Here is an 18003-nt window from a genome sequence, read left to right on the forward strand (position 1 = left end):
CCGTGGAAAGGGCTGGATGGACCAGAGCAAGCAGCAATGAAGAGAAGGGGGACCCAAGGTAAACTTTTGCCCCATGGCCTTCAGCTACGCCCCTGTGTTATTCTGTATCTATATGGACACTGTACAGTAGCACTTCTCCAGTCTTGTATGCTGGGTGTAACCTGTTGACATGGACATTATACCGCCCACCGTTAGCCACTCACTTACACGCAGACACAGATGAATTTAAAAAATATAAAACTTTTAATAAATGTGCCATCTCTTTAATTACAATCCTTCTGGTCATGATTTTACTACCTCTTTATATAATTTACATAGGGAGGAGCTCTGGGAGGACGTGGTGAAGGTGGGGACATGACGATGGTGACCCTACACATGAGTGCGACATCTGCTCATCAGTACATTAGATATAGTGTAATCACTGACAGTAGGTACACACAAACTAGACCGCCACTATATAGACAGGGTCATGTGACACAGGCCCGCTGCGCAGAGTGTCGCTGCTTCTTATCTGCCATCAGTGCAGTGTACGGAAGACATAAATCACCCCAATCCCTGTGTATGGGGATGGGAGGTGTGCCGGGGGGGGGGGGGGGGGGCGTTACATAATAATATTACAAAAGAAAAAAGTTTGGTACTGTGTTAGTCAGTAACCCAATAATACTGTAATAATGCGGGCAGTTGGGGGCTTATTTGCATATCGAAATGGCGCAGGTCAGGTGATATTGATTATATTATCCCCGTCACTGCCTGTAATTCGCTATTTTATCTCTGATTGGACTGTTATCAATCTAAAGATCCAGCCCAGATCTATCATGATACATCAGCAAGAAGGGCGGAAAGCTGCAAAGCCTGTAAGGGGCGGCCGGACACAACTTTAGTGGCAAATCTTCTTTTCAGTTATCACCATTAAAAGAATAAATTAGAATATCTAATAGTCAATCAAATGCATGTAATGGGGGAAGGAGGGGGGCAGAAACTTTATTAAAATAAATAAATTGGGGGGAATCTGTACAAACAACAAAAGGCACCAAACGACACCATGGCAAGTGTACAAAACATTTTGCCAAAGTTGTATAAGCAGCATTAAGATGGCCGTGGAACACATGTGAACGGCCGGAGCGCTCCTCGGGAAAGTCCAATCCATTGTCGGAGGTGATGGAGCGCCGTTCTAGCTTAATTCAGGACCAGTCACAGTCCTGAGAGGGCAGTGTCCACTAGTGTCGTCCTCTGGGTCATGTGACAGTCCATACTGATAATCGGTCCTCTTATAAAGTGGTGGGGCAGCAGGCTCCTCCCACCGTAACATCTCCACCTCCCTTCTTGTAGGTTCTGGACTGGCGGACATGACTCTTTCATGCCAGGACAAACATGGAGTGCTAATGGGGGCTGAAGCGTGACCTCTTGCACCACAAGTAACCATGCCATATGGTTAGAAAAGGCCTCTGACGGTTCCTTTAACGTGATATGATCTGGCCAACACCGTCGATCAGTCAATGCGCTCCACTTTACCGAGGACCCTCCCCTCGTACAGTGGAAGAATTGCGTTGTCCTCACAGATCTCCTCAAATACCGCACCGCAGTCAAACTCCCGGCTGGCTTTTTTAAAATAATACCTGAAATATAGAAATCAGATGGTGAGCGCAAAATAAGAACAAGAACGTTCTCCGAAATAATGAGTCATTGACAGATAACACATATGAGGTCCAGGCCTTAAAGGGATTACCCAGAATTCAATAAAAGGGGTATTCCAATGTTTCATTTTCCTATTTATTGCTTTATAGAATAGAAAATCATACAATTTTCTCTAATATACATGTACTTAAAATTCTGCCCCCAAATATTTCTTATATCCGAGTATTCGACCCGTCTGTACAATAGTGTAGTGTACAGAAGCTAATGTGCACATGTGTTCTGGAATAGAGATGAGCGAGCATACTCGTTAAGGGACAATACCCGAGCGAGTATCATCCTTTTCAAGTACCTGCCTGCTCGTCAGAAAAGATTCAGGTGCTGGCGGGGGTGAGCGGTGGGTTGTGGGTGTGTGAGAGGGGCTTTTTGGCTGTTTCCTTGGAGAGAGAGCCTGTCTTGTACTCAGACACCTTAAGGCCTCATGTCCACGGGAAAAATCAGGCCCGCTACGGATTCTACATGGAGAATCTGCAGCGGGTCCCTCCTGCCCCGCGGACATGAGGGCTGAAAATAGGAATTTAAAAGAATTTACCCATCCGGAGCGGGCGGGGAAAGTCTTCTCTTCCTCACGGCCGGATCTTTTTTTTCGGCCGGCGGATGAACTAGTCACGCCGGCGGCACGTCGCCGACACGTCGCCGACGTGCCGCGCGCATGCGCCGGGCACATCCGCCGAGCCGAAGCAAGAAAGATCCGGCCGTGAGGAAGAGAAGACCTTCCCCGCCCGCTCCGGATGGGTAAATTCTTTTAAATTCCTATTTTAGGTCTCCCGCGGATCCGGACGGCTTCCATAGGCTTCAATAGAAGCCCGCGGGAGCCGTCCCCGCGGGAGATCCGCACGAAAATGGAGCATGGTCCAGATTTTTTCATGCTCCATTTTTTTTAAATCCCTTTTATTGACCATCCGCGGGTATTTATCTACCCCGCGGGTGGTCAATGCATCCCTATGGGGTGCGGATCCGCGGGCAGGAGAAGAGTTAAAATCTGCTGCGGATTTTAATTCTTCTTTTGCCCGTGGACATTAGGGTTAAGCCTGAGTACAAGAAGAGATGAAAGAGGCTGAGAGGATATCCCTTTAATGCCGTGAATCCCTTCTTCTACTTTCCCTTGTTATGTGGAGTTTTTCCCGCCGTGCGATGTGAGGTGAAGAGTGTCTCAAGATCTGTGAGAGCGGACCGGTAGAGTGTTGGCGGAGTTTCTCAAGAGTCGGTGTCCGGGACCAGGGAACCACAGATGACTAGGCCTGTGTAAGTCACCCTGTTTCTCCCGTGTTTCCTCCGTCACTTCACATGTTCTAAACCCTCTCTAACGTGCCGGTGGATGTAAAGAGGACTGTTGTTATTTCAAGTTGTTCATTAAACGGCTTAGCCGACCGTTCCTGGTTTGGCCTTTTGAATTCTACCCCGTGTGCGGACTCTTATTTATTCCCCAGAGAGATCCCTGCAGAGGAAGGAATGGTGGCGTTACAAGTGACAAAGAAGAACCAAGGTAATTCACCAGTGGGTTTCCTATTTATTAGTCTGCCTGTGTCCCGTGTACCCTCCAGGTGGGAGACGGTAGAGCCCCCGTGACAAGTGAACAACTCTACCCGCGCTGTCTCCTAGGCTGGGGCCGGCTCTACAGACGCTGCAGTAGAATGGTATAGCCCGGGATCAGCCATGTCCTGCCTTCATTGCATAACTCAGGGGTGTCAAACTTATTTTCACCAAGGACCGCACCAGCTTTATGGCTACCTTCAAAGGGACGGTTGTAATTGTATAGCAAGGGCTCGTCCACATGAGCGTATATGTGCAGCGTATTATGCATGCAATTTTGGCACGCGTAATACACAGTGAATAGAACCCAATGATTTCCATGAGTTCGTTCACATGAGCGGATTTTTTTTTACACGATGTGTGATTGCATGAAAAAAAACATGCCATGACCTAAGTTGGTGCGTATTACACACCACAATAGGCCATTAAAGTGAATGGGTAGGTGCAAATACGTAGGAAACCTGCGTATTTACTACATATTTGTGCACCGGTGCAATGGACCTGTCTGCATTCTTTTTTTTTACGCTAAAAATGGGAGTAAGCTGTTTTCGGTCACACAAATACACAGCGTATTTGCATTTCCAAAATATGCTTACGCCTATGTGAATGAGCCCCAATAATGACCCTATAATGGCCCCAGTAGTAATAATGACCCGCAAAGCGGCTACAGTAGTAAGTGACCCACTTAGTGGTCCCAGTAGTAAAAGTGACCTCCATAGTGGTCCCAGTAGTAACACTGACCCCCGAAGGGTACCAGTAGTAATAGTGGCCAATATAGTTGTCCCAGTAGTAATAGTGACCCCCATAGGGGTCCCAGTAGTAATAGTGACCGGCATAGTGGTCCCAGTAGTAACAGTGACCTCTATAGTGGCCCCAGTAGTAACAGTAACCTCTATAGTGGTCCCAGTAGTAACACTGACCCCCGTAGGGTTCCAGTAGTAATAGTGGCCAATATAGTGGTCCCAGTAGTAACACTGACCCCCGTAGGGTTCCAGTAGTAATAGTGGCCAATATAGTGGTCCCAGTAGTAACAGTGACCTCCATAGTGGTCCCAATAGTAACAGTGACATCCATAGTGGTCCAGTAGTAACAGTGACCTCTATAGTGGTCCCAGTAGTAACAGTAACCTCTATAGTGGTCCCAGTAGTAACACTGACCCCCGTAGGGTTCCAGTAGTAATAGTGGCCAATATAGTGGTCCCAGTAGTAACAGTGACCTCCATAGTGGTCCCAATAGTATCAGTGACCTCCATAGTGGTCCAGTAGTAACAGTGACCTCCATAGTGGTCCCAGTAGTAACACTGACCCCCGTAGGGTTCCAGTAGTAATAGTGACCCTCATAGGGGTCCCAGTAGTAATAGTGACCTCCATAGTGGTCCCAGTAGTAATTATGACCTCTATAGTGGTCCCAGTAGCAATTGCTACCCCTTTATTGGTCCCGGTAGTAATAGTGACCAGTGATTTTTTAAAACTTTTTTTTTTATGATAATCGCTCTGTGTAGAAGCATCTTTAGAATAAGAGGGCAGCTGTATGCGGGTGCTGGACTTGTTCAGACTTTTTCTTGATTTGCCTTCTCACAATCATAGCCATAACTTTATTTGTACATCAACATCGCTGTATGAGATCTTGTTTTATGCAAAGACTCGTTAGATGTGCTTTTACTGTTCCCCTAAAATACGGCTATTTTCAAGTGGTGCATTTTGCCGTGAAATCTACCCCGAGGACGGCATCTAGAAGCTTTCCATTGCTTTTAATGGGGATCTGCAACATATGGACTAAAGCTGCGCTACGGGAAAAAAAAAAGCGACATGCCACTCTTTCCCATAGATTCCATGATTGGACCCACAAGGAGGTTTTTCTCTCTGACTGGGCTAAATCCACTTGTGGAAAGAACTTAGAGTTTGTATGAACTTTTATGATGGCAGAAAAGAAGCCATTTTTATTTATGCCCCGTACTGATCATCATACGTAACCCATTCACTGCGTGTTATGGGGATGCGAAATGTATCTGTTACTGACCGTGTTGCGATGTTCAATAAAGTGTATTACGGAAATGTGTTTCTTTTTATTGTGTTTATATCATTATTTGTTTTTAATAATGTGAATTATACAGAAAAAAGTATGACTTTTTTTCAACCTATAATGTACTGCAGCGTATAGAAGTATATATTTATATACCAGTATATTATGCAGGTAAGTTTGTAGTCCCAGAACATCCACCTATAGATAGCAATGCAGCCTGCAGTTTCTATTTGGGTGCTTTCACGCGGGATGGAATATTCCGGAACAGTATTGCAAAATACGCCGTCCCAGAATTCGGCACCAAAATCCGCACACATAACTGCGGATGATGCAGAATTCAATGCCGTATAAGTCTGCAGGTTAGCAGTGCAGATCATGGCGCAGCATATTCCAAAGGAGGGCTTATTCCGCAACGTCCCATGTGAAAGCGCCCTCAGTGTTAGGTTTTGTGGTTGAGTTCCAGCAGGGATGAGATACAAGAATACACTAAATAATAGTTAAATATAAGGGGGTACCCCTACCCCCCATGCATTGTCCGGGTGGGCCTGCCATCGAAAGTCCTGTGAAGGAAAATCTACACTATACAGTAGCAACGGGCTGCGGGCTTTTTCCCTTTAAGCAGGTACAAGCACCAACCCAACTTGGCAACTGCTGACTCCGGACGGCCTCTGGAATTTAGTTAGGAACACGGTTCTAGGACATACATGTGCGGAGTCCAACACACAGAACACAATCACGGGTAGCCATGTAGGACTGAAGGTGGAATAATAATTTTTACTACGGTAATTCTAGCATTGACTACCGGACTGACTTGTAATATGGCTGCCTACCTGTAGGTGATGTTGTCACACTGTTAAAGGGTTGGCTGGGCAAAAACTATTGATGACCTATCATCAGGAAAGCTTGCGGAAAATTAAAATTATGGACCAAAGGCGCAACTCTTTTTAGTCGAGAAATCACTGAAACTATCAAATTCACCCGATTCTTTTTTATTAGTTTACTAAAAGAATCGGGTAATTTTTTTTCGTTTCGATGATTTCTGCGCCTTTGCTGCACATAATTTAATTTTCCACCAGCTACATTATTACGCCCCATTTCATACAGTATCAAATAGGGGACAGGCAGCTCCTTACTTTTCCTGAAAAAAGGAAAAAAATGATTTAACTTCTCCCAGAAGAAGTTGCTCTACTCCTTTCTCTCCTTCTCTATCATCAGGATTGGTCATCAATAGTTAATCGCTGGGGCCCGCCACTTGGGCTCCCTGGCAATGAGCTTATGTGCGCCATATGGACGGGAGAGGAAGTGCCCTGGCTGGCTTCAGTTCCATTGAAATCAATGGGAGCTGAAGCATGGCCCTTCCTGGTGTCGGAAGTGTAACCTGTAAGAGTCAATGCAGGTCGGGCGATTCGCAAGGGGTGAGTTCCCGTTGATTAACTATTGAGGACCTGTTGATGAAACTCTTTTAATGAAGTTAGCTGTTAAAAAAAAACTGTGATATAGATGAAGCTGAGTTTTTGCCTTCATCACGTCCATCCCAGGGTCACATGATATGTGCGAGGGGTCACTGGAATGACGACATATTTAGTCCATTCAGTTATCCTATGAATGCATTATGTAGGACTTAAGACCCCCACACGCACATTATAGTCACCCGTACCTGGTAATAACGGCAGAACTGGGAATGGCAGCGGCTCAACTTGACTATTTAGTTTGTAATTTACACACTTTTTTACACTTCACTAGAGTTTTGAAAAGCTTTTGAAAAAGAGGGCAGGAGGAAGTGAACTCCTAAAATGTGCCACTTTAGTAATGGTGTGGTCTGAAGTGATCCAACCAAGTGGTGGCATAAACAAAAGTGTCTAACATGTACCAAGATGCGCCGAAACTATCACACACTTGTGCCTTCTTATGGATGAATTGTGAATAGCGCCCATTGATTTCAATGTGTTCATTCACATTTCCGTATTTTGTGCATGCATTTTGGTCTCATAAAAAAAAATAGAACATTCTCTATATTTCTGCATAACTGCACACCAAGGGTGTCCATAGAGTTTAAGGGGGGGTGTATAAATGCGTGCACAATACGCAAGAAGTTGCGAGAAACACTATGTAATGCCACTGGAAAAAGAACACATCTGGAATTAATTAGTCATTTCAATCGGTGCGTCTGTTTGCCGCGAGCAAATGAACAAGCCCTGGGGGCGGAAAAAGTACAGAGAAATACGCTGATGGACGAGCAAAAAAACATTGTTTGCTCCTCAAAAAAGCTACGCTCATGCATGTACAAATGTGCATACGCTCGTGTGACTCCGGCCTAAGGAGTAGTGGCATACATGTAAGCAAGAAGATACAAACAGTGAACCCAACAAAATACCCATCCCAACCCCAACTGATAATGGATATGGAAGATGGAGCCAGTGATGGCGGGTGATGAACAGCCCCATCTGAAGCTTGGACTCACACTGTCAAGGAGATATCCTTACACGGGAATAGTTCTGGCCTCGTACCTATAATTGCCTTTTTTGCTCAGCTGATCTTTGAAGTGCCCTAATGTCAGGCTGTGCGCCTTCAGCATCCGCCGGTATGGGATCTCCTCCCCGCAGAAGAAGTACGTGACTGTGAGTTCAGCAGAAGGAGGTGGAGGGACACTCGGCAGTCTCTTTGGTTCTTTTTGCCTGTAACAAAAAATAAAGTTACTATGAAATGTTGGCTTATAATAGAAACAATAGGCTCGCATAAGACAATCGAAGCAGCCGATTCCCCAAATGCAGATAAAAAGGATGGTGGCAAATAAAATAAAATGGTGGAAAGAACGACACAATGTAATCTTGGGGGGGGGGGAGGGGGGGGTGAAGGGGGGATATTTTAATTTAGGAAAAAATATGCTGCGCTTTGTGGAGACAGCTGGGGGTCCCAGGGTAAGCCTATTAAAAATGAAATGTGGCAGACAGGTGCCTGGCTTCAAAGCTTGCGGACTGCTTAAGATGAAGAGGGCAGAGAAGAACTGTCATTGTGTGCATTTGGGGCAGTGTTGAGCGTTTACCTGCCGTCTATACCGAAAGCAAAAACTAAAGCGGGGTTTGTGTGGGACCCAAATATCCCAATAGATAAACAGCAGGAAATCTCGCAGAAAGGCGGCTGCCCAGAAGAGCCCAAACTATTAGGGGCTTATCCAGGTAGAGCCATCATGAAGTCCTCATTACAGTTCTCTTCCTGGGTCTATCGAATAAATGTAGAAAAAAAGTAGTTGTAGGCGCAATCCCTTTTCTTAAAGAAGCACGAGACGTATTTCTAAGCTCAACTCCTCTGTTTTTATTAAGAACTAATCCAGCATACAATAGACGCGTTTTGGGGCCGTTGCGGCCCTTCCTCAATATTTTAGCTGGGGACACTCAGCCGGCACTGGTGTGTTCTCTTTACAGAGGAGTGCAGCATCTTTCATTAGCTTGCTGGATATCGAGGCTCTACTAGAACTTAATTTTACTTACAGGGCATAATGCTGACCGGTCTTTAAAGAAAATACACTTAAAGGGCCAGTACATAACATCTTTAAAGAAAATACACTTTAAGGTCCGGTACATAAAACTTTCATCATGGAAGAATAACATTTTACAACTTTCTAATAAACCTTAGGAGACAAAAAAAGATATTGAAAAGATTGGGGAAAGTCTGGAAGCATAGAAAGTTGTAAAAGTTTTTACTATACAATGATGGAACTTAATGTACAGGAGACGGTACTAGCCCTTTAAACTGTGTAAATCAGGCGAACAAGATTTTGAGAAGCATCTTTATACTCTATTGCCGTGTTTGCTGTATGTATGTTTGGGTGCTTTCACGTCTGCATCGGGGGTTCCGGTTTACTGCTTTGTTATGGGAGTAGGAAAGGGGAATCCCCGGATGAATGACTTGGTCGTATGACGGAGCCAAACAGCACCGAACGGACCCCATTGACTAGAATGGGATTTGTTTAGTTTCCACTTTAGCTGGAAGAAGAAGCGGTGCATGCGGAGCTTTATCTTCCAGTATTTTGTGTTGGATCTGCAACGGAGCCCACGGAAGGGACGTTCCAGCGCAGATGTGAAACCACCTTTACTCCCTTAGTTGGGTTGGACTTTAACACTTGTTTAAGGCTCTATAGTTTAGAAAATTCAATAAAGAAAGATTACGCATAAATCAGATGACCGTTTCAGTAAAAATTCTTTATCATTGTGGTCAGCTATACAGATTGCTCACAAAACTGCATCTCAAAGGACCACAAAATGTGCTTCAATCTGAACATCATGCAACATGGGTATATGTGCAGCGGTCGTGACGGTGGCGATAACGAGCAGCCGAAGAGACATTCTGATGCATGTTCTATCCAATAGAATGAATTTCCATCTTTCGGATTATCTGCATCCATGGCCAGCTGCTTCCCCTTCACAGAGATGTTATTTATGCCAACCTAGGATGATGCTACTTACTCCTGTGATGTGGCTGCCCCGGCCGGACATGGCAAGGAGGGACTACGCTGCTGACTGGATGATGGGCACCTGGAAAATACACAAATCAGCAAATTACAAACCAAAACCTGCGATACAGAACTGTTAGGTGTGGCAATTCATGGGTTAAACGGTGCTGCGTGGTGAGCCCATTAGAGATATATATCTGTAATATATATATTACAGCCAGCCGTCGTCTTCATGTCGCCAATCTTAGTGCAAAAATGCGAATGAATAAAACAAAGCAAAAGTTGCTGAGCAGATGGGAAAAAAACCCACACAAAGTCGGGAGAAGCTCCAGCTGCGCGTTTCATGTCTTGAATTTCTCTAGCAGCAGGTAGTGTAGACAGCTGGAGACCGTGCGAGCGGAGGCCTGATAAAGAGGAAGGAGACATGGGGGGTAGAATGCGATGCTGGGTAAACAGGCGAGGGAGGGGTGGCTTTGAAGTGGCCTCCAGCTTTACCTGTGCTCTCTGCCCCGCCCAAATGACGTCCAACTGAGCGAGCTGCTGGTTGTGTCCTCCAGCAAAGATACCAATAATTACAGATACCGCCATCTACCAAGACGAGCATGGCGTGCAAGCGACATACTGACGCCACACCCATCGACCTACACTCCTGGGGTTGATTCACCCAAACCATCCTTAAACTGAAGCACGACTATGGCGGTACACGGTGAGAAGGCGGGGTCACGAAGATTACGTTTAAAGTATTTGCGCAGGAACCAGCTGAACCATAATGCATCAGAGTGTTTGTTGTACTGATGGATACAATGTAGCAGGATGATGATAGACTACAGTAGACACATAACAATATTAAGGTCCTGACCTGTGAATACTGGTGATTAGTTTTATTATCCCAAGAGAGTCTGGTAGGAATGAGACATCAGTGCCTCAGACCTTCACCATTCATGAACTATACAGGAATGGGGCGTCCTCACCTTTGTTTTGGTCTGGACACCTCCGCCAACCTCCTGCATGCCTCCTCCAACTGAGCAAGTGTGTTGACCGAAACCACCGTCGTGTCCTGAACAGGTGGGTGTGGGGACAGCTGACTCCTCGTGTGGCCAGTGGGGGCGCTCCACTGGTGATGCCGTGCTGGGCGTTCCGCTGAAGAGGCTCGGATGGTTTCACAAGTCGCATTTCTCTTAATGTTCTGTGCACTACATGGAAGACAAACAGGTAAGTGTCATCGAGACTATAGACAGAAGGTGGCGACACATTGAGACTAGTCATCTAAAAGAAGAAGCAGAATCTGCACCAGGCAAACCCCAACCCTCCTAAACCCCAATGAAGCCACCAGTATACTCTAGGCAAGACATAAACCTTGAGTCCAGATCTATCCCGTTACCCCAAACCTAGCAGATGAAGATACTGATACCTGTGAGATCTGTGCTTGCTCGGCCGCTCGTTCTGCCACTCCACAACCCTGTGCCAGGCGGTCGGTAAGTGCTCTTCCACGGGAAGCTGGTATATGATTGTGGTGGTGTCTACTCCACCCTCCCCTGCATGGTCAGTTGTCCCCTTCCTCCTAGACAAGGTGCCAGAGCGATTGCTGCATCACAGAAGGGAAATATTAGGGCCTAATAAACCTGCCAGTCACTAGCATCACATGCTATGAGCACCAGGACTTACCTGTCCATGTGCAGAAGAGGTAGATCCAAACCTCTACAGTGAGTCCTGGTCTTCAGGTAGCAGCAATACTCAGCAGGACTGGTGCAGAGACACTGCACACGCCGTGCCGCCTCTGCTTCAATCTCTTCTTTAGTCTTGGACACGGTATGGTGATGGATATAGTGGTGGTGGACGTGTTTGGTCATATGTTTGGTTACAAAGCTCTTGGTAAGCAAAGGGCAGGATGCCGACTGTACCACCGGTGTAGGCCTTGGGACACGAGATTGATCAGGGGAGCAAGACCTCCCCACACTGGGTGGAGACTGACAGCCGGGCGTCTTTAGGACTCGCGATAAGTGGTCATCTAAGATGGCCTGTGGGTCATCATCACAGGATACAAGAGCTAGTGGTTGGTGGCTGGAGATGAGGGGGTCATGGAGCATCTGGAAACACATGGGGGTCTCCTCTCGTTCTTCTTCCTGGAGGCAAAAAAGTGAGATGATGTAGAGAAGTAACAGTGTAACAACCGCAATGTTCTACTGGTCAATGAATGGTTAATATACTGTATACTGGAGACCTACAGCTGCTAGAGCAGGACAACCTAACTTTATCCCCGCCACATAAGGCGAAGACAAGATCAATGATAAAGCCGATTCAGATGAGAGTCAGGGTGTGCCAGGATCTAGAGCATCAAGCTTGGTCCATGGCGCTAAAGAACGCAGTGCCTGCTATTCTGCAGAGAGGAGGAGGCAGGTACTGGGAAGGCTGAACATGGGACCCTGCAGCACAAGAGAAGACCTGTCGAATAGTTAGACATGCATCGGTGCCTTGTACCTCTTTGATCTGCTGCAGCCGCTCTTCCAGTGTGTGCATCGTCTCTTGTTCCTGCTTAACCTTCTCCAGCCGGGCAATGAGCTCAGCCGCGAACACTGCCGGTTCTACAGGAGTCATCTCTCTGGGCAGACGGTGTGTCCTCTATGGAAAGCGGGAAGAAGAAGAGACAGGCATGGTTTAGAGGGAGGCGCGTTCGTTCCGTTGCATCGTTGAAAGAGGTAGAGAGAAGCGAAGCCGCTATGTGACTGCTCTGGATATTTATCAGCCAGAGCGGTGGCTTCACGGAGAGGCATCCTGCCCAGCAGCCCTTGCCTACGGCACTAGCAGTTGGTTACACTCTGTGGAACCCCGCTTGTTCCTTCTGTACTACAACCAGCCTATCAGGAGCCGCTCTGTAGTTGCAAATCTTCAAAGACACTTGTCAAACATCAAAAAAAAAATCTCGGAGAGGGGAGGGTACGGCGGAGAGGCGAGAGGCGGATGAGACAGTGAGAGGAAGAGACAGGCGCAGAGACAGGACTGCAGCAGGCAATGGGAGAGATGGGGCAGAGAGAGAGAGTCATGGAGAGATAAAGCCAAGAAGACAGTAATAGATGGAGAATTACAGGATTACATAGAAGACAAAAAAGGCAGAGAGTCGGATGGAAAACAGAGACACATCGGATACTAATGATCTGCAACTGAAGAAGAGAGACAGAGATAATGAAGAAAAGAACTTTAGGGCCAAGACAGCCAGACATAGTCCAGCTCCAGACCACAGCGATGAGATGACCAGGACGGAGCTGAAGACAGCCAGTCACAGACATAAGATACTTGTTGGCAGGTTCATCAAAGGTGGCTTGTAGACATTAGATGGTCAGCAGATCCCACCACAACTCATGTCTACGATCACCTGAGACATCTTATTACAGCCTCTATAAAGGGATGAAGACTCCTTCTGGACTGGTCCTCGCTACAGGCCAATTACCCAGAAGCCTGTGCAGCTAAAGAGTGAGGGTCCCTGATATCATACTAGAAACCATTATCTCATAAGTGATCCAACTGATCAACCAACCAAGTGAGAAGAACCACCTGACTCCACTATACGGAACCTCCAGTCCAAAGAGCACAATCCTTGGGGAGCCGCCACATATACATTACTGTCATCGTAATGCATCTACAGAGTCCGTGCCAACTAAAAAGCCAACTGCCAAGACATTTAACACCAGCAGAGCAACCACCATAATATCTGTATCATTGCACTCGGATCTCCAATTTACCATAATTTTAGATTAAACATTCACAAAGCATACTGCCCCCTAATGGTGGGATTATTATAAACAGCTAGATAATTAATACGGTATTAACCAGGCTGCAGTCGTACTTACTGGGAAATGAGGTAGAGCGACTTGTCCGTTGGCCTTGACGCTGCGATGCATCTCTCTCTGCAGCTGCTTTTTGTTACTGGAGCGGTACGGAGGAATGCCATCCCTATCAGAGAGACAAGAGGAGAGTCAAAGAATGGCGCCAGGATGCACTGAGGCACAGTAATATCCCAATGATCAGAACTTGCATCACATAATAATCTAAACCCCAGAGATGGTGGGGACTGGCAATGTGCAATCTGCAATGTTGCACCAGAGGGCGCTGTGGTAACACTTTACACTTCTACATGTACCAAGAGATGATGAGGATTTCTCTCTTCTGCGCGGTGATATTTTAGGGTTGATGGTAACTGCTGCGCAAGCCTATGGCTGCAGTCTTCTTTACAGATAGATAGATACGAGATAGATAGATATACAATGTTTCTCTGCTGCATTTAACCCTTGCCAGTGGCATGTACACAACCGGATGGGCCTGCAGAATACGTTGACGACCGAGAAGACATTGGTGTCATGGACTTGAGCAGCAGCTCTTGAGTCCATGACCCAAAACTAAACTAGTTGTGCAATAGCTTTGAAATAAGATTGAGTTGCATTCAGTCTTGTCTTCATTTGGCAGCAGCTTTATCACCTCCCTGTGATCTCATTAACATCAAAAGGCTGGTTTGTAAGATAAGGTGATGTTTGAAGTTCACTGCTCCTTGTTCCCTGGTGTCCTGAGCTCTCCCATAACTAAGGCTGGATTCACAAGAGCGTATTTGATTTCAACGACTTCGTTTACATGCGTGTATTTTGCATGCGCTTTTTGGTCGCACGAAAGTATACGCACAATGCTCTATTTTCCTGCTGATTTGCGTAGGCATAGAGCAGATCTTGAACTCATTACATGAATTGGCCATTTCAATGGCTGTGAGCAGTGGCACGCGCAAATATGCAACACCAATTCTGCAAAAACATGGGATAAATGTGCGCACAAATCCACATATACGCTCGTGTGAATCCGGCCTAAAGGATCCAGCTTGAGGGAACTGCTGGGGGGTAAAGAAGAGGGAAGGAAGATTTATCCACAAAATGGAAAATTCCTCCCAGGATATAAGAAGAATAAAATGAAATAACCAGTGACAGACAGGTGACTCTCCTGGGAACTAGTGCTCCACTTTACTGTAAGAGCAGTACTTACAGGGAGTGCGGGATCTTAAAGGGACACGATTAAAAATGTTCTGTCACATTAACAAGCAGTATGTGACAGTTATATGTCGGCTGGTTGGTTTCCCTGATATATTTGTATACACTCTTTAACGTCTTCTCTGTGTGCACTTGTAGAAAGACACAGAGGATCACTTAAAGGGATCCTGTCAGCTTGAACAAGCTGTCCAAACTGCAGCCATGATGTTATAGAGCAGGAGGAGCCGAGCAGATTGATATATAGTTTTATGGGGGAAGATTCAGTAGAACTTGTATTTTATTACTTTATATCTCTGCACATTCTGAGCTGAAGAGTCCAGTGGGCGGAGCTATCAGTGACTGACAGCTGTGTAGGACTGTACATGGAGGGCCAGCTGTCAATCACCCAGCGCCCAGGGCACACCAACAGGTTATGTTTTCAGGATATCCTATAGTAAGAACACCTGTAGTAGCTGTCCTGTGTCCTCGGCTCCGGACCCCCAGGGTAGGAGGAACCTGACAAGTGGAAATAGGAAGGAGAGCATGGCAACCATGCACTGCTAGGTGTGGGGAGACTCCGACTAGGTCATTAACTCGACTTGCACACTCAGGAAAGAGAAGTGGCAGAGGGCTTAATTTTGTGGTGGGCTCAGTGGGGGGCCGTATTACTGTATGGGACACTGACAGGGGCTTTGGCGGTAACAGCAGGATGAGAAGTTTGCATGCAGAAACAAATCGTGGCTGGAAGAAGTCTTCTTGGGGTCTGGAGTTTGATGTTTTTCAGAGTCCCATGTGTGCGCTCTCCCATAGACTTGTATAGGAGAGCGTGTGCATGTGTCTCTGAAAATAGTCAGATTTTCATGTGCCCTGTGGTCTTCAGAGGGCGACACACAGGATCCAGGGTGCGGGTGAGTATAAATAATACCTCACTCGACTCTGTCACTTTCCCTAACAGCATCATAATTTAGTATATGGTGCTGTAGGAAGGTGACAGGTTCCCTTTAAAAGGGTATTCCTATCACAGCGAGTTATACCCTATACACTAATAGGGTATAATACGCTGATCGGTGGAGGACCAACTGCCAGGATATCCTTCATTCATGAGTTTTCAAATCTCGCACTTCCCAAAGTGTGGGTAAAAGAGGTAGTGCATTTGCATCTCCCTTCCATTGTCTTCTATAGGACAGTTAGAGACAGCTGAGCACTTGTACTCAGCCAAAGGCCCATTTACACACAACGTTATCGCTCAAAATTCATTTAAACAATGTCTTTTGAGCAATAATCGTTGCATGTAAATGCTGCCATCATTAGCTTTTCGGCCAAATAATGATTTTTACTTCAGCATAAAAACCATTCTTTGGCCGGCCAGCTGATAACAGGGACCGCAGTCTGCGATTCTCCGCGGGAGAGCTATACTATCTATTACAGGGGGCGCAGTATATGTCTATTACAGGAGCACAGTATACTATCTATTACAGGAGCACAGTATATTATCTATTACAGGGTTGCACTATACTATCTAATATAGGGGGCACAGTATATATCTATTACAGGGGCACAGTATACTATATATTACAGGTGGCACAGTATACTATCTATTACAGGAGCACAGTATATTATCTATTACAGGGCGCAATATACTATCTATTACAGGGCGCAGTATACCATCTATTACAGGAGGCACAGTATATTATCTATTACAGGGGCACAGTATATTATCTATTACAGGGGCCACAGTATACTATCTATTACATGGGCACAGTATATTATCTATTACAGGGGGCACAGTATATTATCTACTACAGGGGCGCAGTAAATTATCTATTAAGGGGGCACAGTAAACCATCTATTATGTGGGGCACGGTATACCATCTATTACAGGAGGCACAGTATACGATCTATTACAGTGGCACAGTATATTATCTATTAGGCCTCATGTCCACGGGGAAAAGAAGATTTTAAATAAGGGGGCACAGTATATTATCTATTACAGGGCACAGTATACTATCTATTACAGGGGCACAGTATATATCTATTACAGGGGCACAGTATACTATCTATTACAGGGGCACAGTATATTATCTATTACAGGGGCACAGTATATTATCTATTACAGGGGGCACAGTATACTATCTATTACAGGGGGCACAGTATACTATCTATTACAGGGGGCACAGTATATTATCTATTACAGGGTTGCACTATACTATCTAATATAGGGGGCACAGTATATATCTATTACAGGGGCACAGTATATTATCTATTACAGGGGCACAGTATACTATATATTACAGGCGGCACAGTATACTATCTATTACAGGGGCACAGTATACTATCTATTACCGGGGGCACAGTATACTATCTATTACAGGGGCACAGTATATTATCTATTACAGGGGGCACAGTATACTATCTATTACAGGGGGCACAGTATACTATCTATTACCGGGGGCACAGTATACTATCTATTACAGGGGCACAGTATATTATCTATTACAGGGGGCACAGTATACTATCTATTACCGGGGGCACAGTATACTATCTATTACAGGGGCACAGTATATTATCTATTACGGGGGCATAGTAAACTATATATTACAGGCGCACAGTCTAACATCTATTACAGGGGGCTCAGTATATTATCTTTTACAGGGGCACAGTCTAACATCTATTACAAGGGCACAGTATATTATCTATTACAGGGGCACAGTATATTATCTATTACAGGGGCACAGTATATTATCTATTACAGGGGGCACAGTATACTATATATTACAGGGGCACAGTATACTATCTATTACAGGGGGCACAGTATACTATATATTACAGGGGCACAGTATCTTATCTATTACAGGGGGCACAGTATACTATCTATTACAGGGGGCACAGTATACTATCTATTACAGGGGGCACAGTATACTATCTATTACAGTGGCACAGTATATTATCTATTAGGCCTCATGTCCACGGGGAAAAGAAGATTTTAAATAAGGGGGCACAGTATATTATCTATTACAGGGCACAGTATACTATCTATTACAGGGGCACAGTATATATCTATTACAGGGGCACAGTATACTATCTATTACAGGGGCACAGTATATTATCTATTACAGGGGCACAGTATATTATCTATTACAGGGGGCACAGTATACTATCTATTACAGGGGGCACAGTATACTATCTATTACAGGGGGCACAGTATATTATCTATTACAGGGTTGCACTATACTATCTAATATAGGGGGCACAGTATATATCTATTACAGGGGCACAGTATATTATCTATTACAGGGGCACAGT

At 45.4% G+C, this 18003-nt stretch overlaps 1 protein-coding gene across 3 annotated transcripts in view; it reads right to left on the reverse strand.

Annotated features, from left to right (window-relative positions):
• Positions 1-220: 220 nt before the first annotated feature.
• Positions 221-18003, reverse strand: part of AXIN2 (axin 2) — a 43243-nt gene continuing 25460 nt past the window's right edge. For 2 of the 3 annotated variants that reach the window (XM_066587741.1, XM_066587742.1), the window contains exons 4-11: positions 13543-13645; positions 12176-12316; positions 11363-11820; positions 11109-11282; positions 10669-10890; positions 9711-9779; positions 7755-7922; positions 221-1616 (exon numbers count right to left, since the gene is read on the reverse strand). In XM_066587741.1, the coding sequence (XP_066443838.1) occupies positions 1490-1616; positions 7755-7922; positions 9711-9779; positions 10669-10890; positions 11109-11282; positions 11363-11820; positions 12176-12316; positions 13543-13645 (1462 nt within the window). In that variant the 3' untranslated portion in view covers positions 221-1489. Of the gene's footprint in view, positions 1617-7708; positions 7923-9710; positions 9780-10668; positions 10891-11108; positions 11283-11362; positions 11821-12175; positions 12317-13542; positions 13646-18003 lie in introns of all 3 variants that reach the window. The other variant, XM_066587743.1, reaches the window with a different exon arrangement.

This window comes from Eleutherodactylus coqui, chromosome 13 (assembly GCF_035609145.1).
Source record: "Eleutherodactylus coqui strain aEleCoq1 chromosome 13, aEleCoq1.hap1, whole genome shotgun sequence".
Taxonomy (NCBI): domain Eukaryota; kingdom Metazoa; phylum Chordata; class Amphibia; order Anura; family Eleutherodactylidae; genus Eleutherodactylus; species Eleutherodactylus coqui.